The sequence below is a fragment of the Anser brachyrhynchus genome (genome assembly GCF_964034855.1).
Source record: "Anser brachyrhynchus genome assembly, chromosome: 3".
In the NCBI taxonomy this organism is placed as follows: Eukaryota; Metazoa; Chordata; class Aves; order Anseriformes; family Anatidae; genus Anser; species Anser brachyrhynchus.
Genome location: NC_137696.1, coordinates 58278833 through 58304232, shown reverse-complemented (window position 1 = coordinate 58304232; position 25400 = coordinate 58278833). Strand labels below are relative to the sequence as shown.

Genomic DNA, 25400 nt, shown 5'->3' with positions numbered 1-25400 from the left:
AAAATACACAGCAGAGTTAATTTATCAGTCCTGAAGAATATCCCTGCTTGAAGATGATTTGAACATGGCAACCTCCTTAAAAGATGAGCACACTCTAAGATTTTTGTTTGTAAGACATGAGTCTTACAGCATAAACACAGCAATTCATACTGTTATAGTATGATAAAATCATAGAATGTCTTGGGTTGCAAGGGACATTATAGATCATCTAGTTCCAACACCCCTGCCATAGGCAGGGATGCCACCCACTAGATCAGGTTGCTCAGGGCCTCATCCAACCTGGCCTTGAATACCTCCAGGGATGAGGCATCCACAGCTTCTCTGGGCAACCTGAGCCAGTGCCCCACCACCCTTATCGTGAAGAATTTCCTCCTAATCTGTAATCTAAATCTCCCCTCTTTTAGTTTAAGACCATTCCCCCTTGTCCTGTCACTACATGACTGAGCAAAAAGTTGTTCTTCATCTTTTTTATAATCCCCTTTTAAGTATTGAAAAGCTGCAATACAGTCACCCTGGAGCCTTCTCTTCTCTGGGCTGAACAGCCACATGTTTCTCTGCCTTTCTTCATAAGAGTGGTGCTCCAACCCTCTGATCAACTTCGTGGCCCTCCCCTGAACTTTTTCTAAGAGATCAACATCCTTCTTGTGCTGTGCTATTTTTTTTTCTTTAATTTGCTTAATTCAACAACATCCAGAAAGTAGACTGCACTTCCTACCAGTCTCTGGTATGATGCAAAGATTTTAGTCTATCCCAGAAATGGCCACCCAGTAACACCAAGGTGTGCTGTAAAACTGCCAAACATTTACTTCTGTGAACACTATAAAGTATGGATTAATGAAGACTCGAGGACTTTTTAATAGATATTTTTATTCTACATGTACGTGTTTGCTAACTCACCTATTACAACTGAGATGTAGCTTCTGCCATGTTCTTAATGGATTAAGTCTTGTATTTATTACAACATGAAAACACGTCCCAGCCTTTTACTGCTGAGTAAAAGACACTTTAAATCCTCTTAGTAATTAATGTGAATTACCATATCCTAAATGATTTAGGTCAGAGATAACCATTAGTAATACTAAGTCCCTTATGTATTTCCCATCCCCCACAACTAATTTGAAGATGCATTAATCTGCCATTAGGAAAAGTATATTTATAGCTCTTTTATACCTGTTTTCTAGCATTAAGAGATCAGAAAGTAAAAAAAAAAAAAAAAAAAAAAAAAGGAGCATGACTAGGGTCATTTTCTCCCCCACACGGTATCACCAGGTAGAAGAATAAGAATTTTTCCTCACATATTTCTAAGAATAGGTTAGTTGCTTCAGAAAACTTGTCATTTACAACTCAGCACCAGCTTTTTTTGGCATACTAAAAAATTTAGACGCATATTTTTGATCATGGATGAGGCCTGAAATGAATGCAAAACCTTTATATATTCCCTAAAAATACAAATAGTGGTTGGATCACAAACAAGATGAAACTCTGTGTTGACTACCCATGGAGCAAAGAGGAAACGAGTGAAAAAGAACCATGAAAATATTTGAAACATTTATTCTGTTTGTGGTGTTGTCTCTGTTATGTTATGATGTTTGTGAAACATTCCTGTTAAAAAGGAAATTGGAAAGGAATAAGGAAAGGAATTCCTTATCTACCTTCTTTCTTCTTTTCACCCTTCAGTGAAGGGTTTTAGACAGAATAACGTTATCACATACTATTGACATAATTGTGAATCTCCTACCCAAGTTTATTCACTCTGTATTTTTCACGAAAGATATGAAGTTTCAGGATGCCCAGAAAATTTAAGTTCTAATTAAGCCACTGGCATTTTGGATGCCTATAGAACACTATTGTTGCTGGTGTCTGACCACTAGACTTTGCAAAAGGCAGAATAAAGTAAAGGCTGGGGGCATAAAGCATTGGGTATTGTTGCAGAGCACAGCTCGCTGTTAGGAACACTTTATTGTCCCTCAGATCAGAGGTGGACCAGACTTGACCCAAAATACATTTTTTTTCTTTAATCCCTCATTTTTTACAACTAAGAAACTCTTGATTGGGTATTCTGCAGGCAAAGGTCAATTGTCTGGTCTGCTTTTTGCAGGAACCCACAGGCAGCAGCATCCTGTACTACAACTCTGGACCACAGATCAGAGCCCCATCACCATCAGCAGTCTTCTGATAAATGCATAATGATTCTGCCCTTTATTAAAACATCTTCAGAGACACAGCAGGCCTTACTGTGCCACTTTTTTTTTTTTTTTTTTTTTTTTGGTCAGGAGCAGGCTATTATGTTTTAATGTGTTTAACACCTGTTACTGCAAATTCCTCCTCATACTGGGAGGAAAAGAGAGACAGATTTCGGTGGCCTCCAGTGAGGAGAGCCCAGGAGTTGTCCTAATGACAGCACTTTGCAAGGGCCTGAGCTGCTGTATGAATGCCCCTACTTCCATCCTTCTATGGCCATGAGAAAGTGGAGCAAGAGCTAATCCTTTCTTAGGTTGATTTATTTCACACCTTGACTAGAATGCTAGGTACATTGTTATATTTTGAGACTGCCAAGGAATCCCCCAGGCACAGGGGGCTGTGCTGCTTCCAAGTATCCCCGCTCCTGCTTGGTATCTTGACTCCAGCAGGGAGGAAGAGAAGGGGCCCTCTATGAGACTCAGCATCCTCCAGTGTAAGCAGAAGCGCAGCAAGCTGCACCAGCATACCTGACTCTGGGGCTGCTGTGCACCATGGTGAGAATTTGTCTCTGCATCCCTCTAGGTATAATTTTCACCACCTGCACGGTCAAATTGGCATTTCACACTGTTAAAAGCAGATGAGGGAATTGACAAAAGTATTGAGTGTAGCTCTTCAGTCCTTCCCACGTGCTCTTCCCCTGTGCTGGTGGTACAGCACAAACAATTATCCCTTTTCATAATGTCTTCATTTACTTTAACTTCTTTGATTCTTTTAGTTTTCTACCTCTGTATTTGAATGCAAAAATAGAGGGTCAAATTATTCCCTGGGGAAACTCAGCTGGGTTGACACTGATTATTGCAGTCCCCATGCAGTACTCCATATGCTCTCATTTCAGTTTGTACCTACATTTAATCCTTCTGGTTCCTATTATAGAAATATCACTAGACCCATGGGTTACAGGCACTTTATTCTTTCTATTCCCAGACTCTCCCTGACATCAGTGGGAACTGTGGGGGCACACTAATAAGCCAAACTTACTTTTTGTTGACTCCCTGCAGAGGATGAATTTCACTGAAATGTAATTCAGGTTTAAAAACTTACACTGAAGAATTGTAAATCTATGCCCATTGATTTCCTCTTTAGAACGTCCAGTGATCACAGCCCTGAGGTGCATTGGAGAAAATACTACAAAACAGAGGAAAAGATCAAAGGCAGGGAGGGACTTGCTGCACCTGGGATTTTGAGGGGAACAGCTGGCTTCCACAGAGTTGTTTTTCTCTTCCTTAATCGGGGCAGTGCCAGGACAGAACCAGTCTTTCAAGAAAGTCAGAGCAATACTACCAGGATGTATCTCCTAGGGAGCCATTATAATACCCTATAGTTTGCTAAGAGCTTTGCAAGTCATTCTGTCCCCTTCTTTTTAGAAGAAAAGGGAGGAAAAAAAAATAGGGATGAGGTAGGAATGCTGACAATAACTCCTTTGGTGCTGGTCCCCTAAATATATTTTGATCTGTATGTTTCTCAGGCTGCTCACACTTTCCACTTTATTTGCTTATGTTACAATTGAAAATATTGGGTACATCATCTCACCAATTTTACAACTCTGACCCCTAACACCTGACCCCTAACACCAGCTGAAGTGAAGAATAAAGATATATATATATATATATTTAGCAATAAGAAAGGACAGACTTTGAGGTACAAAGCCAGAAATAAAAAGATAAAAAGAAATAAACATAACACAAGCCTGCTGCATGTTTAACAATTGAATATCTGAGCTACATCACTTTTCTTATCTGTGGTCCTTTCAATATGTCCATGTCAAAAGGTGAAAGGTTTGGAACCCACAGCCTCCCATGTCTCCTAAAGGTTACCCCTAGATCTGAATGCCAAGCTAGCATGTGTCCATCAGGCCAACTTTTGTCCACATTGGGCAACTCCTGAATTCCTTCTGTTCTCTCCTCGTGAATTTCTACATGCAGAATCAAAGGGAGTACTACATATTTGCAAGGCTTTTTTTTTTTTTCTTCTCTCTCTCTCTATTTTTTTTTTCTTTTTCTTTTTCTATACAATGCAAGGTATTTCTATGCAAAGTTTTTTCTTGGTTGTTGTAGCTGGCTTTAAGCCCTTTATAAAATTCCATGACCTGTATGTATGAAGTGTTAGTATACATCCTATGCAGTTGATAATCTTTAACAATCTGTAGAACCACACAGAAGAAATTTGGACATGTTATTAGTAAAGATGATAGACTGGCTGATAAGGTGCTTTTCCTCGTTATGGCCCTGAAATAAGTTCTTTCCATCCAATTTGGGCATCAGTAGCAAGGCCAGCCAAAGAGGGCTTATACTGATCAGTAAATCTTCTGAGAAGGTATACCTTGGGGTATACCTCACCAAAAATTAACATAATCCCTACTTTGACTTGTCAGTCCCTGGATCAGCTAAACTCTTCATGAAATAGATTTTCTTTTCATGATGGAGGATCCTGCCTCTATCATGGAGCTTAACAGGATCCTTGCATATGTACTCAGGTCAATATCTTGTTTCTGTGAGGCTTTCGTTTTCCTTTCATTTTCATGAACCACAACAGATAGCAAGACATCCCTTTGAGTTTAAAACACATTTGCATTGAGGATTCATTCAAATTTCACTCTGGATTTTGCTCCACTAAAATGTAAGAATTTTCCCAAGGAAAATTTTCTCTTGTCATTATCTCTGGCTGTATAGAGGCTGGAGCAACATGCTGCTCCCTGAACTCAGGAAATCCCCTGGACCTGCATATTTCCTATAGCCTTATTATGATCAATTAACCAGTGTGAAAAGTTAAGGCAGACACAAGATTTTCCTTACCCTGCAAGGAAATACACATTTGCAAATTTTTCAACTGGACAAGTACATGAAGGGTTAAGTAGTATCTTTCAAAATCATGAAAGCAGCAACTTCAGTGAGAGCTTCCAAGGGTAAGAATCATCGGGGAGGGGGAAGGGGGGTGGGGGGGGAGCAAAAGGTATTGAATGCAGGGAGCAGAGAGATAGAAACCATTTAGCCAGGCTGTGTATGTATGACTTGAATCTGAACTGCATCATTGCCAATAATAACTAATAAAGAACCAGCCAGCCTTCCTAGCATCTGTTCTGCTCATGCTATTGCTAAGCACAAGGATGTAGAAAACACCCCTACAGTGAGATGATGCCTACACATTTGATGTCTAGTAGATGTCTAGTAGATCATTAATTTCTAGTAGATGGCTTACAAATATTGCAATCTACTTTATGTTTCGGGGCTATTAATATTTTGATGTTGTTGTTGCTTTATTAAAGCTGAAATAATTAAGTAGATTTATCTTAAAGTTATGATACCTGGTAAGGTAGTTTGTCAGTCAAGTATGGCATTGTTCTGCATCCAAACTCAGGTTTTTATAGAGATGCTTTACTCATATTATGTTAGCGCAAGATCCTTTCTATTTACTTCAGCAACTGAGAGTAGTTTTCCCATTTGCTTTTTCTTCCACCTACTTAAAACTAGGATGAGGCATTTTATACATGACATGCAAACTTTATTTTATGGGGACACCAGCAAGTTTGTTTACAGAACACATCACATACAAGCTGCTTGATTTCAACTCTATAAGACATTATAGAATCATAGTATGGCTTGGGTTGGAAGGGACCTCATCTAGGGATCATCTAGTTCCAACACCCCCAACATGGTCAGGGATGCCACCCACTAGATCAAGTTATCCAGGGCCCCAGCCAACCTGGCCTTAAACACCTTTAGGGACAGAGCATCCACAACCACTCTGGGAAACCTGGTCCAGCACCTTACTGGTACACGGAGGGTGCTCTGAGTAAAGAATTTCTTCCTGATATCTAACCTAAATTTCTCCTCTTTTAGTTTAAAACCATTCCCTTTTGTCCTATCACTATCTGCCTGTGTAAAAAGATCATTCTCCATCTTTTCTATAAGCCCCCTTTAAGTACCGAAAGACCACAGTGAGGTCTCCCCAGAGCTCTCTCTTTTCCAAGCTGAACATCCCCAGCTCTCTCAGCTTGTCTTCACAGAAGAGGTGCCCCAGCTCTCTGATCAACTTCGTGGCCCTCCTCTGGACCCGCTCTAACAGGTCCACATCCTTCTTGTGCTGGGGGCCCCAGACCTGGATGTAATACTCCAAGAGGGACCTCACAAGATGCAGAGCAGAGTGGGACAATCCCCTTCTTCAACCTGCTGGCCACTCTGTTGATGCAGTGACATGAGATGCCTGACTGCCATTGATTGCCAAGAATGGCAAGAGGCAAAGAATTAGTTGAGCACCTCAGCCTCCTCCATGTCTGTTGTTACCAGTACTCCCTTCTCATTTATCTGAAGGGGTACACTCTCCTTGGCCTTTCTTTTTTGACCCATGTAACTATAGAATTCTTTCCTGTTACTCTTTGAATCCCACATAAATTTTAGTTCCTTCTATACCTTGGTTTTCCTGATCCCATCTCTGCACATCCAGACAGCATCCCTGTACTCTTCCCAGGCCACATGTCCCTGCTTCTACTGCCTGTGCATTTCCTTCTTGTACCTCAGTTTGACCAGCAGGTCCCTGCTCAGCCATCCCGGGTTCCTGCCCTCCCTGTCCACTTTCTTATGCAGGGGGATGGAGAGTTCTTGTGCTCTAAGAAAAGCATCCTTAAAGAGTTACTAGCTCTTACCAGTTCCCCTGTCTGTAAGGACAGTGTCTGGGGGGATCTCATCCACTATTCCTAAAGCATCTGGAAGTTCTCTCTTTAGAAATTGTGGGCGCTGACTTTGCTCTTTGACAGGTATATATTCCTTGAGATCAAAAATTCAACCAGGGTGTAGGTGCTGCAGCCTAGACAGCCGCCAGTCTTAAACTCTTTCATGACTTTATTTGCACTGGTGAGCACTGGGTCCAGTAACACTTCTCCTCTGATCAGTTTGTCAATTCCTGGCCCAGGAAGCTATCCTCAACGCACTCCAGGAGTCTCCTGGATTGCTTGCAGCCTGCTGCGCTGCTTTCCCAGCAGACATCCAGGTGGCTGAAATCCCCCACCAGGATGAGAGCGTGTGAGTATGGTGCTTCTTGTAGCTGAAGCAGGAAGGCCTCAGCAACAGGGTTCCCTTGATCAGGCAGCCTGTAATAGACCCCAACCACATGGTATCCTTTATTGGTCCAGTCCTTAACTTTTATCCCTAGGCTCTCAACCTGTTTGTGGTTGTTTCTGAGGTAGCTCTTTGCAATCTACCCACTCCTTAACATAGGGGGAAACAGCCTTATCTCTTGTTTCCTCTCTGTTATGAAAAGTTTGTAGCCCTCAATTACAGTGCTGCAGTTGTGTGATTTGTCCCACCACATTTCTGTGATACCAATTAGGTCACAGTTTCGTGAGCACACTGGTTTCCAACTCCTCCTGCTCATTTTCCATGCTGCGTGCATTGGTATAGAGACACTTCAGCTGAGTTAATGGCTTCATCACCTTTTTAGAGGAGCCCTCCCTAATTCTTCTGGGACAATTCACAGGTATTTTCTTGTTGCTTCGTAAAGTGTCAATGTTTCTCAGTTCTTTTCTGTCCCTCAGAAGTGACAGAGAAGTGATAAACATGAAAAGTATCAGAACATACTACCATGTTGTATGGTGGAAATGAGATATTTTTATATTTTCCATCCAAACAGGAGAATTCTAAATTTTGTTCCATTTTAATTCTTTCCATCTCACATTTTTATGAACTCCTTCCTTTATGCCATGCCACATGCCAGTGACTCAAAACATGTCCAAATAATTAAGCAGTCATTCCCCTACATGCACACATGCTTACACACACACGCACTGCCTTGTCCCTGAGGTGAAAGACCTTGACAACTGGCAGAGGCTTTGACGTCAGGCATGGAGAAATCCAGCTCAGCTTTTGTCTCACCCTATGTTTTTTTTTTTTCCCAAATGAACACTTAGTGACAAAAAATGGTATAAAAACTTACAAACCAGAATTGGAATACATTCCTGACCATTGCACAGCTTAGCATTGAGCACCAGCTAGTGTATTTAGGTATGAATTGCACTTACTTATGAATGACAAATCTAGTAACCTGACTAGTAAGAATGGTTGAGATACTGTTTTACTGGAGTCTTGGTGACTTTTGAAGTGAAGTTCATCACAGTGAACAGCGCATGTTTGTAACTTAGCCCAGTTGGTGCAAAACCTAACAGCAGGAGCCAAGATCTGTCAAAATTTTAACAAACTCATAGAATCTTCCTGCAGCTATAGAAAATCACAGAATCATAGAATGACTTGGCTTGGAAGGGACCTTAAAGATCATCTAGTTCCAGCCCCCCTGCCACAGGTAGACACCTCCCACTAGATCAGGTTGCTCAAAGTCCCATCCAACCTGGTCTTGAACACCTCCAGGGATGGGGCATCCACAGCTTCTCCGGGCAACCTGTGCCAGTGTCTCAACACCCTCTGAGTAAAGAACTTCCCCCTAAAATAAAATCTAAACCACACCTCCCTTAGTTTAAAACCATTCCCTTTTGTCCTATCACTAGCTGCCTATGTAAAAAGTCACTCTCCATCTTTTTTTGTAAGCCCCCTTTAAATGTGCAGGTGTAAGCTGGAGAGGCTGCAGCTATTCCTCCTCATGCATCCCAGACAGTGAGTGTGGAAAGGGAGAATACCCTACACCCGAAGAGCCACCATTTTTTCCCAGCACAGAAGATCTCAACTGATTTGAAGTACCGAAGATTTTATACTGGCTCTAGGAACTCCAAGAAAATTTAACTTGAGGCTGGGGCTGGCAGTAGAAACCAACTCTTGTGCTGCTGTTGTCATGCTGAGTTCAGAAAAAAACAATTTCTCTGTAACTGACAAGTGTTGACATTACTATCTTCCTGATCGTTGTCACTAATTGTATTAGCAAACCAGCCTCTCATTAATCATTTGTAGGCAGCCCATGATTCAGATGGGTGGGCGAATCACTTGCTTTGTGAAAGCAGCCAGCTGTGATCTTAGTCATGGCAAATGTTAAGAAAGGTCACACAGCACATGTGAAAAGAGGGAGAGGAATTGTCTACAGCACAGGCTGATTCAGGTAACTGTGATATCCAGAAAGCAACCAGATGAAGATAGTGAGGTTTAGAAAACAGAATTTGTGGGGGAAAAAAAAAAAAAAAAGCTGAAACGCAGACTGTGTGGGACACAAGAACTAATAAAACAAGATAGTTAGGCTGTCAGAATGTCAGAAATTTCAGCTCGTGCTATTGCTAGATCCTTTTCTGCAGCAAGTAAAAGTAATTCTCCCACTTCTATTAAATGAACTGTTGCTGCAAATAAAGTTTCTATGTCTTCTACAGATCACGTAAAAAGTACTGGGTTTAAAATAAAGCAAAGGATATTCAGATTAAAAGTGCAAAATGTGTTTCTATCTATAAGGACAGGTAAGAACTATTCCAGGTGGGTAACACATCTACACATATTAAAGATTTTAAAAATATATATTAATCAAGGGTTTTTGTAATGTAGTTAATCCTGTCTTGGAGAAACAAAACAAAACAACAAAAGTAATATAGACGACAGCTCAAGGCCCATAGAGATGTTATTTTTTTTTCAGTTTCTAAAACATTCTTTGAGAAGTTGAGATAAGTTCTAGAAGTTTCTGAAAATTTATTAAGTAAATGACAAGGAAAAAAAATTGCATAGCCTATGCCCTTGGATTAATCCCCCTTTTGAATTGCAGAAGGAACAGCTGTTTACTAGTAGGTTTATTTCTCAAATGAGCCACCAACGTAGGAACAAGATTGCCCTCTGCTGGAAATTCATGGTGGAAATCTAAACAGTACGTAAAATACCTTAACTCTAATAAAATAGGGTGTCAGAAAACCTAACAATGAGCATTTGATGAAGGGTAGAGGAGAACTTAATAGTATCTGAAAACTCAGACTCTGAATTATGCTGCCATAAGCACTTTAGAACTAGCATTTTGCAGAGGCATTGAAAGTAGGGTGTACTGTGGCACAACAGAAATAAATATTTATAAGCCTAGTGAAGTACAGTTTGTACAGATTTGTTTTTCTTTGCAAATATATGTACTTATTGTGAAACATGATGTTAATTCTGTTCTTAAATTCCTCTTTCTTGCTATCCAGCTATGTCCAGAATGAACTCCATGCATTAGAGGACATCTTCTTTGTTTACTAATACCGTCATTCATCATGATAAAAATCCAGAACACTGGGATATGCTATCTCAAAATCCTATAAACCAACTCAGAGTTAATAATGGTCCATTGATATTACTGGCAGTTGAATTTTACTGGAATGATAAATAAAGAGTAACTCTAATAATCAGAAGGAAACATCTAAGATGGAGATGTCGGCATATTTAATTTCATACCTTTGGCATAACTATATAAAACAAAGCAAAGATTTCTTTGTGCAGAGATAGAAACTTTGTTACCATGTGGTTTCATTATAATTCCTAATGCACTACAAAGACAGTAATGTAATTGCGATCTTTTTTGCTTGTGCAGCAAACAGTATTCTGGCAAGGCATTCTTATCATACCCACAAAACCAGAGCATAGGCCTAAGCTATATGTCCTCTGCATAAACCTAAGCTAAACAGTAAAACACAATTTGCCAGAGTGCAATATGATTTTATAGTTATTATGTAATTGATAAGATTATTTTACAGATCCTGAGAATAAAATCTTTTCCTATATGGTCAGAGCATGAGTGGCTAGAGTGATATCCTAATATTATAAGGACAATTTCTTGAAATTCCTAAAGTTAAGGAGGAAACATAAAAGAAAAGAAAGCTACATTCAAGAAAGCAGAAGAAATCCAAAGTTAGAACAGAGTTCTTATTTTTTTTTCCAAGTTACTAGGAAGTCTGTAGCGCAAGGAATAATTTATAATCATCCTCAGTCCCACCACAGCAATTCTGCTGCATGTGGTCTGAGACCAAAGAAACACAAATCAGGACACACTTGTTCTTACTGTGAAAATACACAAAAAGATAAGAAGTGTTCATACTGATAACTTAAGTCTTACCAGAACATAAAGTAGAATATTTTAAAAGGGAGAAAACTCAGAGTGACAAGGTGCGTTCAAAAAAAACCACTAACATAACCACATTTCAGCTTGTCTCATAAATCCTACAAACAGTGGTTCTCAATGCGGGATGTTTTCAAAGTGCTGCAACCTCTACACGTTTGCTGCTGGGGCATAAGTGCCTCCTTCTTTTGGCAAGAAGCCTTGTTTCTGCTCCTTGTTGCCCAGGGCTGCCCAGCTGCTTCCAGGAGTATAGTACTCTCCTTTTTACAGTTCCATCTCTTTTAGTCTCTATTGTAAATGTCCATCATATATGCTAGTGCTGACAAAATGAAAGAAACAGATACATATGTGCATCTTGGCAGAAGCTGTAGGAAATCTAATGAGGCCCAAAATGGTAAAGTTTCTCAAAAGCAGCTCTTCTCACTCAAAACTCTACTGTCTTTGAGATACTGGCACAGAATATTCTGCTTTCTGCTGACAGCTTTAACTTGTGTATTGCTTGTTCAAAAGTAGCCTTTAATGAAAAAATGAAAATAGTATTTATTGTTCTATTTGTAGTCGCTCTCCTTTTTTTTTTTTTTTTTTTTTTTTTGAGAGAGAGAGTTTGCTAAAACTATGTCCTTCTTTGGGTGGAAATGAAGAAAGTTGTACAAAGTTGAAGAATGGAAGGAAGAGGAGCTGTTTGTGAACTTTGATGAGTAATAATCTAAAGTATCCTAAAGTATTCAATAAACCTGTGTTCAAGCAGCAGGAAGAGGGATCTCTATTTAAATAATATTTTCCTACATTTTTCATTACAGAAATACTTAAACTGTATCCAGTAATGCAAAATAAATAAAAAAATAAACCTCCTGCTTATCTTCCTGCTTATTTATCTTCCTCAGGGAACAAATATTGCCGTGAATATGTAATTTTGAGAATACCTAAGTGTGTTCATATGTGGTAGTACTGTACTCTGCAGTTACCTATCCGTAGTTCAGAAATTTGAGCTTTATTTCTCCCAGTACTTCCTGTGTGACAATATGGTTCTGAAATTTCTCCTTTATCAAGTATGGATATGAGTATCTACTTCAGTTTGGTCTAGGAGATCTAGTTAAGTGGTACTGACAAAAATCTGTGCAACCACAAGCTGATAAATGTTGGTGTGATTTCTAAGTGGGATTATTATTGATCTGGACTTTTAGTCAACTCTTGATGATCCAGGGCAGATGATTCAGGATGGAGTTTTGGTATGCAGTGGGACAATGACATTTGTCTCACATGAGCCAGCAGTGTCTGGAAGGCTATGCTTGCACTGGGCTCTGTTTGCTCCAGGTGCAGGGTCTGGTCCAAGCTTTGCTTACCAGAGACTCCTGCACATCTCAATCAGCTGAGCCATCAATGGTCTCCTTCTTCATTTGTATTCTGCCTGCATTACTCTGGGTAACTGAGAGATGGCATCAATATAAGATAACTTTTAAAACAAAGGGTTTAAAATGAGGAGAGGACAGTTAAATGGTCAAATATCACAAGTGTGTGTTAAGACATCGGATTGGGAATTCAAATCTCTGAGTCAGTGAATTTATTTTCTTCAGCAAATAAGATGACTGAATAAAGTAGAGGCCTCTGTTGAGAAGCAGAAAATGCCTTGGTTGTTTCCTTTAGCAAACATGTGCACAACCCTTAAGAAGTTTTTGCATTGCATTGAACAGTCTGTTTGTTTTGTTTGTTTGTTTGTTTTCCTTTTCTTTTTCTCTCTCAACTATTTTGCTGAAAATTTTCTAGCCATCATTTCATAACAATGCTGTATATATTTGTATTGTTGATACAGTTTTGATTGAAGCTATGTAACAAATAAGTGAAGTTAAAACTGTCCTGTTTTTCAATACATAAAAATCAAACTCTCCTAACTCTCTTTTCTGTTTCCTCAGACAAAAAGGGATTTATTAATCATATTGGAAACAAATCTACTACATCCCAAGAATGCAATAAATTACATTTATATTGGTTAAGAGTTTTTAGGAGCACAACCTTGAATTGGTTGTTAAAACTTAAGTATTTTATAGTATATGTACCTTTTATTAAGGCTGTGTAGAAAGTGAAACTTCTGCTTTGAAAAGTAAGAAAATGTGCCATAGCCAGTATGAACCGCAATGTATAGGCTTTTTTTTATTATTATTATTTTTTCCCAGCCAAAGGCATAAGGTTATAAAATGAAGATGATCCTACAAAGACAAAAAGGGTCATTCTTGAATCTTGGTTTTATTTTGTGCTCTTTTTTTGATTGTGGACCTCTCATGCCATCTGCAAACTTCATATTAATCTCTTGTGCAAGGAAAATGACACCACTCAAACCATTCATTTGGCTCAAAAAGGTTTTCAGCTCCTGGTTGAATGAGCTACAATGGCAAAATGGGAAATTGAGTATAAAATACAAATAAAGAGTATTTGCCTCTAACAGTTTCTACAAGAAGAACTGAGACAGAGTCTCAGCATACCCAGAATTTGCTGAGATTAACACTTCTGAATCAAAATCTTGCTATGCTCTAACAGCTGAGCATACAGCTACGTGGGGTTTGTCTTTAGCAAAAAGTTCACAAGGAAGATACTTTTATTATGTCTTTGCTGATATCAACTCATTCACTGCCGTGGTGGTTGGAAGAAGGAATATACATAATTTCCTGAAAATGAGATTTCTGGGTTCAGTGGATAAATAAAACATGATTTTCTTGGCAGCTAGCTCATGTGACAACAAGCAGCAATACACAGTCAACACAGTGGGTGTACCTGCCAAAATGTGTATACACTTTGTGTTTGATTAATTAAATAATACTATGAAGAAACTTTGCCTCTTAACTCAACTACCTTAGATCTATATCCTTCCTGCCAAACATAGTTAAGCATTTGATAAATCAGTGGTTGTATAGTGGGGGGAGAGGAAAGGAGGAAAGAAGCAGTAATTAGGAGGCAGCAAAACACAGCCTGAGGATGACAGATTCACTTTAAAAGAATAATTTATACACAGGGAAGAAATCGTGCTCTGAATAGACAGCATGTACGTATAAGACTGGTCTCATCTCCTCAGTTTGTTTCTTTTATTCATCTGCAGTAATACGTATTTCTTTGGGCTTGCCAGAAGAATGACAAGGAAAAAAATCGGTCCCTCATTAATATATACTTTTATCTCTCTGACAAGCCTGCACATAAGATCTTGGAATGGATTTACATATTAGCTCCCTGAATGCAAGGACTGATTATTGATATAAAACCTTACCTTCAGTAATGTGAGGGATTAAGTTTCACATGCTTGTCAAAACTTTTACTTAACTGACAGCAAAATAAATGTAATTATATTAAAATTGGAATAGTGTGGTCAGCCTGAACCTTGTGAAGAAAGTATATGATTTATCTGATAAATTCTTATATGGGGTTTATATAAAATGGTAATGGTCCAGTAGTCGATTGAAAACAGTAACTTCAGAATATAGCCAGATAGCCAAAAAATAAAACATGGCATAAGGCTAAGACATAGTTCTGTTTCCTAGAGAAATTATTGTGGGAAGAGTACATTTAGATTTGGTGTATGACCTTGACTCCTGTCCCTGATGAAACAGAGAGGAAGTGTTGGCTTCCTGCAGTAGTCTGGCACCAGCATAAACATTAGAAGGTACAGCAGAACATCTCTGGCCTAGTTGTTTTAGGTGTTTTTCAACAACACTGGAAGACAACGAAGCACGAAAGCACAGCAGTTCCGGCAAAATTGCCACATGAATAAGAAATCTAGTTGAAAATCTGTCATTCAAATCATTTATTCTCAAATAAAGCTGAGGAAGACAGAGACATGCTATATTCTGAAGATGAAATGGGGAAGATGAGCAACAGCTTCCTTTTTATTACATAATACCTCATAGATTATTTTCTCATTTTTTATGGGCATATTCCTTGAGAACTTCACAGAAGGAGCTGGAGACCCCAAGTGTTACAGAACAGAAGGATTAATTGCTGTCATTGTTGCCGCTGAAGGACTGATGTTCACACAATGCTATGTTTGCTATTATTGCTAATGCCTCACCATCACATGCTATACTTTTTCTTCCTTCAGTTAAACCCACAACCTTGTTGCCATTTCTCTCAGCATTAGCACTATTTATATGAAAGCTTTGTCCTGTCTGAGTCACTATCCCAGGCTGCTCTGCTGATGCCTCATAACACATCCCAAGTCAGCTCAGGCTGTGGTCAGGCTAACCAGAAACAGGAAGATCTGCTAATGACCTTGACCTGGTAGATCCCTCTTTCTTACAGAGATCTTAACAGCTTCAGCCAGAGGAGAGAGGAGAGGTGGCACATTTGGGTCTTCCTTGCCCCAGTAGTCCTCTAGTTACCATGATCATTATCAAATTTGTGTGGACTACTTAAATCAGCTTCTGGCCGCTTGAGTACTTGAGAAGTACCAGGGGTTTTAGTTATGTGACTTTTTCTACATTTCTATCAGAGGATTTTCATGATTTAGTATTTAGTCAACCACAATGAAAGGGGAAAAATTTTTTTTTTAAAAAAATGCCATTAGTCCAGGGAAATCTCTGTTGCTCCCAAAGCCATTCAGCATAAATTATTCTGAAACTTCTGGGTGTGGGAGGATGCACAACCCTACAGCCCTTTCCAAGGGGAGAAAAAGAAGCCTGTCGTGGTTTCTATACAGATGAAGCTGAGATTTATCCATGTTACCATTATTTATTCATTTCTGTGTTCTGTGTTCTTGGAGTCTGACTGAGGTCCCACTGTGTGGCATTTGTGATGGACAAAAAATAAAACTGGTCCATGTCATGATGAGCTATATAGGATTTTCACAGTCCTGATTTCTGCAATTTCACCATGCAAATATATTGCAATTATTCTTCATCAGTATGAAAAAAATGTTACTCATTGAAATGAAATCTCTGGTTAAATGATCTGAAAATAAGACACCACTATTAAATTTCTGGTATCATAATGTTTCACTGAGGAGCTGGAGAAAGACCTTGTAGGCACATTCAATTTAAGACTGGTAATAAGAAACAAAAAATTAAAAAGATGTAACTAATATTAATATAGAGATCTCATTGTCTTTCACAGAATTGTTTAAATGTGTCATATTTTATATCTGTGTTGTACACCTAGTCCTCAGACAAATGTACTTGAAAAAATATATGTATTTACAGGAAACATTTACAAAAACAGAATCAGCTTTCTGTCTGATTCTGTGTCACACTTTGCCTCAATGTCTTATCTTCACAACTTTCATGCAAAGCAGCACAGGGTAGTTTTCTCTACTTTTTCAAATAAGCACCCAAAATGTGAAAAAAATAGCTGTATTATCTTCCAGAAACCCTACTAAAAATCTGCCTCCAATTATGCTTATTTTCAGTAATGTCTTTTGGAGGTGCCACTCTGCTCTATGTTCAAGCTAATCATAGGAAAATAAAGCAGTTCTAGTTTCTCAGTGAATTTGGGAAGAATCAATGTATTCTACTCCATGTTAGGATAGCTACCTCAGGAGTCTAAACACAATTTGAAATGGATACAAATTTAGGGCAGCAAATTTAGGGCACTTTCTTGGTGGAGGAAGAGGAAGATGCTACGTGTCACAGTTACCTTTACTCTGCACAGCTAAGCAAACACTTAACCAGGTATGTTTGCAGACATGCTATTTGATAGAGCCAGGGAAATCTGCATACACAAGGACTGGTCTGTCCATACCAGACTGTAACAAAGGGCTGTAAGCATACTCTACATTTTTCGGTACTGTAGGCAATGTTATGCAATTATACCATTCACACAAACAACAGAATTTTCTAGTGCAGACAATATTTTGCACATATTTTAGAGGAATAATGCTCTAATTAGAGCACCTGATCAATACTTTCTGGGCTGAAAACAGGGGAAAGATTTCAAGGGTATAATTTTCCACCAGTTTAATTTTTCAGCCATTTAAAGCAGAGAATTTTGAGACCTTTCTGACTAAGATAGAAATTGAAACACTCTTTTTATTTATAATTTTATGTATTAGACTACATTTATATTAGGTTGTCCAAGTTCACATGCCACTGACATATACCAGAACCAATCAATGGCATCACTGGATTCCATGCTATTCGAAACAAGCTCTTTTTTCTGCAGTTAGAATATATACTTTGCTTTGAAATGGGACTGAAAGAAAAGCTGCCATTTGCTACTAGAGGTCTTAAGCGTATGTCTATGGAAAGGTAGCTTTGGAGATGTACAACTTTTGCTTTTTCAAGTCTTCAGATTGAATAAATAAAGGAGAAAACATTAGCCAGAAGACAGAGAGTTAGGTAAACAATAAACACACAGCAGGACCCTGGAAAATCTATAATAAAAAACCTGGAAGTTTGAGCCTTTTATTTGATTTGAAAAGATAAGTGGGAGAGGTGGATGGAGTGGTTGTTTACATGCAATTGTGTCTTATACTAACACCATCAGGAAATCAGAAATCTGCTCATGAGTTGAGTTTTTTACTGTCACACATCATGTGACAAGTAAATGTTGCAAGCCCTGAGTGCAAGTCCTAAGCAACAGTTCAGTATTCCTGATGAGCCAGATATCAGGTTCTGAAATTCAAGTCTTAAGTAAACCACAGACTCATTAAGGCAGTGCATGATAGGGTACTCTGGGAAGTCTGAGTGGCAAAGTTGTCACTCTAGACTTAGTCATTGTTTGCCAGGAGGGGGGATGCAGACTCAGTATGAAAACTGCTTTTTCTTTATATATGTCTTTCTGTGATGTAAATGAGGCATCAGTACAAACTCCTTGATCTGACTTGTATTCTTTCAGATATGTTTGACTTCACCAAATCAATATGGAATAATCATTCTTCTGATAACACTTAACGGTACCATTCTGCTCATTTCCCTCTCACTCAAGCTATATTGAAGAGTTTGGCTTTTAGTTTTTATCCTCACTGGATATTTTTCTCTACTATTTCTATATTGTCTTAACTAAATGAAAAGAAAAAAAAAAAGAAAAAAAGGGAAAAGAAAAAAGACAACGACAGTAAAGAAATTCAGAACTGACAAAGTCTGCAAAGTCATCCTGCAAGTCTGCAATGCCCAGTCTTCCAGGATATAAACTCTCTGGAATTCTCTATTTTATGCTGGTCTTTTCCAGCCATCAGATTAGGAAGAAGCTACCTGTTGAAGCTACTTCTGCCAAATCTGCTGTCAAGTGCTCCATGGCTAGCCTCAAATTCTATCTTTGCCTGTCCACATCTCCAGCAGGGCAGTTAAGGCAGCTCCTGGAGTTTTTAGCTGGTGCTTCTCAGGCAAGACTAGAGGGATACTTGTCAAAGGGAGCACAGAGAATGAGGTGAGAACACCCATTAAGTATGTTGGAAATGCCCTGTCACACCAGTCAGAGAGGAAGCCAGCAGGCTTAACCTGGTCACCACAATTATCCAAATGCTACTTTTCACACTTGCAACTTGAACTTGCTACTGTTACTTCTAGTCCACCACTGCTACAGACTCTGAAGGGATACTGGCACAGAAATCATGTCCCATGGCCACTTAGGTTGGAATTCTCAGAGTTTGAGAGCTGTATCAATGCTGCCCTTTCACAAGTAGTATTTCAATTCATGAAGAGAATGACTCGAAGTCCTTAACCACCATTATTGCTAGACCAGTAACACAACACGGTATATTATAATATGCTCACTAATAGGTTGCCCAGAGGTGTTGTGGCATCTCCCAACTTGTCAGTCTTCATAACGTGCCTGGACACAGTCCAGGGCAAGCAACTCTGGGTGTCCCTACTTGAGCAGGGAGGTGAAACAGATGACTTCCAGAGGTCCCTTCCAATCTCAACCATTCTGTGATTCTGTGAACTATTGTCCATATTTTCCAGCAGAGTATATAGACTGACTTCTTTAGAGCAAACAAACACATGTTAATAGAGGGAAGACCATTGGGTAAAGACAAGGGAGAGAAAAGGCAAAATTTGGCATTATATTTAAAACCATGAGTGTGTTTGTAGCTTACAAAAGTCAAGTGATAATGCTTAAATTGACAATACCAGACAGTTCTCAATCTTAAAATGTTGAAAGCCAGCTGGCATACAATATTTTTCCATATACCAGACAAATAACATCCTGGATTCTGATTCAGGGGGGAAAAAGTACTGGCTTAATGTTTTTAAGGTATTAAATTGTAATGTTGCATTTCTTAAATAGATACTTGAGTAAAACTAGACTGAAGGATTGTCTAGGGATCCATGTTTATGCTGATTAATACCTGCTCACACTTTTTCTCTCTGCTGTTGTCGTATTCATCAAATGTAATATTTAAATTGAATTTCCTGATCTGAAAGTATTTTACCACTTAAACTGGAGGAACAGTATTGTCTAAAAGCCATTTATTGTATTTAATTCTGTGTGACTGAAAATGCTTTTAGGAATTACAAGAAATGCACTGCTGGTTGAAATGGAAATATCTTTGTTTCCTCTGTTAACTTACAAATCAAAACGAACTCTATAAAGACTATATTAAAACAGTAAAAAATGAGATTAGTAGCTGATGGATGGATACCAAACCCTGAATTTCTCACTGAGCTAATGCCAAAACAAATCTCCCTTTGAGACTACCAATAAAAAATTAAAAAAAAAAAAAAAAGCAGATTCTCTGTCTACATTGCCATGAGATACCAATGGTGCTGAAGCTCAGCAGAGGCTGCCTTTAAAAGCTTCTACCTCTGCCTAAGTAATGTACTATGGGAAAGCAGAGGTTACACAGCTTCATAAAAGCTGGCACCTGAAAGAGGTGTTCTGCATTCTCCAGTAGCTCAGCCAACTTCTCCGAAAAAAAAATAGGTATGTGTTAGTAGACTGTGCAACCTCTGTAGTAGGGAACAATGGCTAACAAAGCAGGAATCAGAATCCCAGGGGCTGCAACAACCTACATGAACTCCAGCATGTCTGCCTTTATGCTCGCTGCATATTACACAGAAGATATTTGCTCACAAGGTCAGGAGTTCTATCATGAAACTCATTAACTTAAACTAGAAGAAAACATTAACACTTTAACATTCCTTTTTTTATTTCTTTCCCACAACATTTATTTTAGGCCAGCAAAAGTGCTGCTTCTGTTTTACATTGCTGCATAATTTAGCATTTCAAAAATGTAACAGAATGATGACAGTGAAGCCTGAATTTAACAGAAGAGTTAAGACTCCTTGGCCTGCAGGATCTAAAACTAAGTAAAACTAAGCATGCTATTGACTCTCCAGGCCTCTAAAATGAACCTGCAAAAAAAAAGTGTTCAATTGTTTAGTTTTTGTTTGTGTTTTTTTTTTTTTTATTATTTATTTTTTTTAATTAATGTGTTAAGGAATCGGTATGAATTGAGATAGAAGATTTAGACTACTTAGGCAATTCACATAGTATGATTTATGCTATGTTATCTTACATATGAATATATATATATTTTTTCCTTTTCTATGCAGCTTTATTCATACAAATTTTTAACATGAGATAGTGGCCTGGGGCAGTTGTAAAATGATTTATGTGTGTAAATTTATGATTTACATAATTAGAGGACAAATTAATTTGTTTAAAAAATTCTTAGATGCTTTGTGTGAAGTTACCATTGGAAACCAGACAGCTTTAGAAAACAGGATGCCTGTATATTTTCCAGAGTAGGGAACCAGTTGTTAGACAATAGGTGGTTCAGGAAATTATAAGAAATTAAATATCATTATGAATATCTTCTCTAACAATTTTTACAGCACCTAGTTTTTCTCCACAAAGTAATTTTCTCTCAGCAAGCTGTTACATACATGCTAAAATTTACACATTGGCTGAGTCCAGGAGAGCTACTGAGAAGTCACCCACACAAGGAAAAGGATCTACATCTCTGTAATGTATTCATACATGGTGGGTGGCTTAGAAAAACAATGTAACAGACTGGAAAACATATTCTGAAAAACAAAACAAAACAAAAAAAAACAACCATAGTTTCAAACCCTATCCTGAAATATCAGAGTTTCAAATATTGCATTCTCATTTAATAAAAAATATATATTTATATCTATTATGCACAGTTTTATTTTTACCTCATGTATCTCCAAGGATGTCAACAAATACTAGAACTGTAGTTCTAGTAGTTACAAAGATAGAACTTCTTTGTAAGAGATGTTTTCTTACAGTGAGGTTACATCAGTCATTTTGTTCTGATGTTGATTATATACTTAACTAGATTGTGTTCCTCCCTAGTCTAATGTATATGATATATCTAAAGGAAAGGAAGGATAAATGTTATTAACTCTTCTAACTATATCAGAAAATACAAGAAGAACCCAAGAGATCTCTACTTCCCAGGATGGTGTGAGCTCTTTACAAAGCTTCATCTGCTGTTAGAGCGCAGGCAAATGGGAGGTAATCAGGGCTAGGGACAATATTTATCCCTGGCAAGCCAGGTGGGTAATACTGGTGAGAGGTGATACTGGCCTTTTCAACATTAAGGTGCTCATGCATGTGTTGCTTTGTGTTGTCAAATACAGCTCTTCATATTGAAAGACCAGTGTTTGGCACACTGAGAGGTACCTTAAAGTGTGTAACAGCAGCACCAATGGAGCCAGTTCCATGCTCTGCATGCTGTGAAAATTAAATATTCACTTTTTAAGTACCTTTTGTATACTTCTTTTTTTTTGACTGTTCACGAAAATGGAGAACACCTTGCCCACAATCTGAGTGGTATAGCTCATTCTTAGAGTTTCTTATAACTTTGCTGTTTCATGTGAATATTTACTTGAGAGTGAAAGAATAATTTATCTCAGAATAAAATTAAGTCTGCATTAACAAGGGACAGAAAACTTTACACAAAGATTCTTAACATACAGATGAAAGCCCTTCAATTTTTTGTTCTGAAAGAAACATTTTAGAATTATATGTAGTTCCACTCTACAAAAATTATAGTTATTCTTCAAATTCCATCAGACAATAAGAAACTAAACATTAATAACAGTATTTTTTTCTTCAGTTAATCTCTAAGTATTTCTCAAAGATATTCAGTATGATTATCCCACTTTCTTGCCCAAGACACAAAAATGAAATGAGTTGCTCATGGTCTCCCAAAAGGAAAATATATGTGTCAGTGCAGGAAACATGTGGCTGGCATTCCACAGACTCTTGCTTCATATGCTAAGGAAATAAAGGAACTTCTTTAAATCTTCTTGTATTGTTATTTTCCACTGTTTTCCCAGGACGCTTCTATGTAACAAAAGCCCCGTTTTGCTAATGAATATTATTTTTTAGCTTTAGATATCGCACAGATTCTTGAAAGGGTCACTGCTCAATAACAATAATAAAATAGACATAAATATGATCCACATAATATATAATATGATCCACACTAACAATACCCACTAATTGTAAATGGTAATACATATTAATGCTAAATATATCTTGATAGAGCATTTTGAATGGAAATAGTCTCCACAGAATCTGGATTCCACAGAATCCACAGATCAGGTCACCAAATCTGATTACCTCAAATGAATTTCAGTATAAAATATCTTACCAGTACACACTCTATACATATCAGTTAATGCACCATTTCCAGGTCTGGGTGAAGGAAAACAGTCATAATAGAGGATTATCAAAATATGCACAGAGGAAAAAGTAAGGCAAATCTGATCACGAGACACCACAAAAATTACCACTCATTTTACATTCTGGAAGATTAAGAGTGTATTCCAGAGGTTGCAACATGTTTAGTGTTTGCCATTTCTTTTTTGTCAGAAGATGAAACAAATCATGTCTACCATTTAAGGACATCTATTAAACAGTTGAGAATGTCTTCCTGATCTGAAACACACTGAAGTCAATAGATACCTTTTCACTGATTTCAGTAATGGACTTTGTCAAACAATTAGTTCTGTCCTGGAGGTTTCTGCTGTCTTGATTTGTCAAAAATCATGATAAAACCTTGTCAAATAAATATTTGGAAAACAACCTTTCACATTGCAAGAAATACTGACAAAATTTATTCATTACCTTTTGTTTCAAACTTAAGGCTTGCAGTCTCTAGATGTATTTCTTAAGGCAATTAACAGTGAAACTCAGCATCTACTTTAATGATATTCTACAAAAAGAAACAGAAAGCTTACCCCAAAACTTTGGTGGCCATGTGGTCAGAGAGTAAGTACTGTTTTTATCCATAACATCCAAATGATAGATACAAAACAATATCTCCACAGTGTAGCAATGAGTTTCTGAATGTTTTGAGATTTAGCGGTAGAAGCAGTGCTTTTGTGCTGCCAGGGAACTGTTTTGTTTGTCTGAAAGGAAATAGATGTATCACATTTCCTGCTTGTGGACTCAAATTAGCAATTGCTTGTCTTATCTTAGAGCCCCACATGGTTCCTGAGACAGAGGAATAGTTTCCTTCTCGTCATTTCCTCAGCCTGAGTGAATTGACTTAGAACAATACCAAATCTGCTCCTGCCCCAAAATATTTTGAGCCCCAAAACTGTTGGAGATGGAGAGATGCAAATTCTTTTTTCTACTCTTTACTGATTTTTTGTCTTAAAGATGTTCTTTAAAAAAATCAGAAGTACTTATATTCAGTGGGAATTTTCTATAAGGAATAAATATTTGAAAGAAGTTTCTAATAAACGCCGTTTCACTAGTGTACTGATACAGGGTATGAACATTTTTAAGTATTTCCCATTGTTCCTCAGCTAGTCTGAGGAACTAGCTAGGCCTGACAGTGTAACTGTAGGTATTGCTATTTTAATGAGTGTACTTCAAATTTCCTCTGCTGATTCTTTTCCTTTCCACACCCCATTCTAAATTATGAACTCTCTGGAACACAAACAGGCTTTGAGCTAACTGTTTGAATAGTTTTAATAAAATGTACTGGTAAATCTCAGATGGAATTTGTAGGCAATACTTCTAAATATAACATATAGCAATAGTAACATTCCTTAATAATAATAATATTAAAAAAAAAAAAAAGCACCCAAGATATTTGAGGATACAGACACATAATTAATATAAAATGTATGGGAATCAATTAAAAGTATGGCTTTGTATATACGTGAAAAAATCTGTAGAACCTGATTTTAACTACCTCCCTCTTAAATATATTGCTGATAATAGATGCAAGTCTCTAGATGTATCTTTAAGGCAATTAACAAACTTTTTGTGGTGAATTTCAAAACTTTGTTTTCTGAAAAGTTGTGTGAGGTTTTGGTTTGCTCATTATTAAAAAACAGAATCAGCTACATCTGATTTTCACCACAAATATCACGAAACTCAAAAATTTAGGGATATTCTAATCTTAAGATTTGGATCTAGCATAATTTTATTACTGACTTTTTTTTTTTCATTTAATATATATATAAATACTTAGCAAAAATACAGTGATGATTAATGGAAGACTAACAGTTTTAAAGTTGGTGCTTAAAATGACATATCCAAGTATTGATTTAATCTAGTTGAAAAGCATCTGGAAAGACATGGACACTTATGCAAATAATTAAATCTTCCACATTATCAAATGTATGAAATATCAAACTTAGTACTTTGTGAGAAAGTCAACAACAATGAAAAGGATGACAGTTTTACTCTGGACAGGGTATTCCAAATAGAAATTTTTTCTTTTTCCTCAGAAACACACAGCTGATATTGGCAGTTGTTAACAACAGTAGATCAGAGAAGAACCACTGAAAGTTATTTGGAGCATAACCCTGCAATGCTTATCATCAAGTTACATCAAAGAAAATTTTAAATGAATCAAGATAATGTGGGCTTACAATGATTTGCTAAGCAAGAGGCTCTCTCAGATCAGTTTCACAATCTTTCCAATGTATATTCTTGCCTTAAAAGAGAACTAAGTTTGTACAACAGAACTTGCCAAAAACAGATAAAATGCCTGATCAGATGTCTTAATTAAAATGATAGGTTTTTTTTCCCAAAAAGCTAAAGCAGATTGATGTATAATAAATAAATCTTGCCTTAATTTATTATTTCAAATATTACATTAATTATTTTATTTTATGCTTGAGAGTACTGCAAGAATCTATTCTCACTGTCCCTATTAGTTCTTTCATTTTTCTCCCTTGAGAAGTATCTTTTTCTGAAAAAATAATTGCTGCAACCCAAGATACCCTTATGGATAAAAATGTTCCTCACCA

General features: G+C 37.6%; 1 protein-coding gene and 1 long non-coding RNA gene across 2 annotated transcripts in view; one reads left to right on the top strand and one right to left on the bottom strand.

Moving 5' to 3' along the window:
• Positions 1–23556, bottom strand: part of MYCT1 (MYC target 1) — a 38002-nt gene extending 14446 nt beyond the window's left edge. Inside the window, exon 1 of the mRNA XM_080584397.1 lies at positions 23370–23556. Coding sequence (XP_080440523.1) covers positions 23370–23421 — 52 coding nt within the window. The 5' untranslated portion in view covers positions 23422–23556. The remainder of the gene's footprint in view (positions 1–23369) is intronic.
• On the top strand, positions 5–23468 carry LOC308191707. Its single transcript, XR_013948222.1, has 3 exons — positions 5–9273; positions 9536–9619; positions 10328–23468. It is a non-coding gene; the product is annotated as an uncharacterized lncRNA (long non-coding RNA).
• Positions 23557–25400: the final 1844 nt, after the last annotated feature.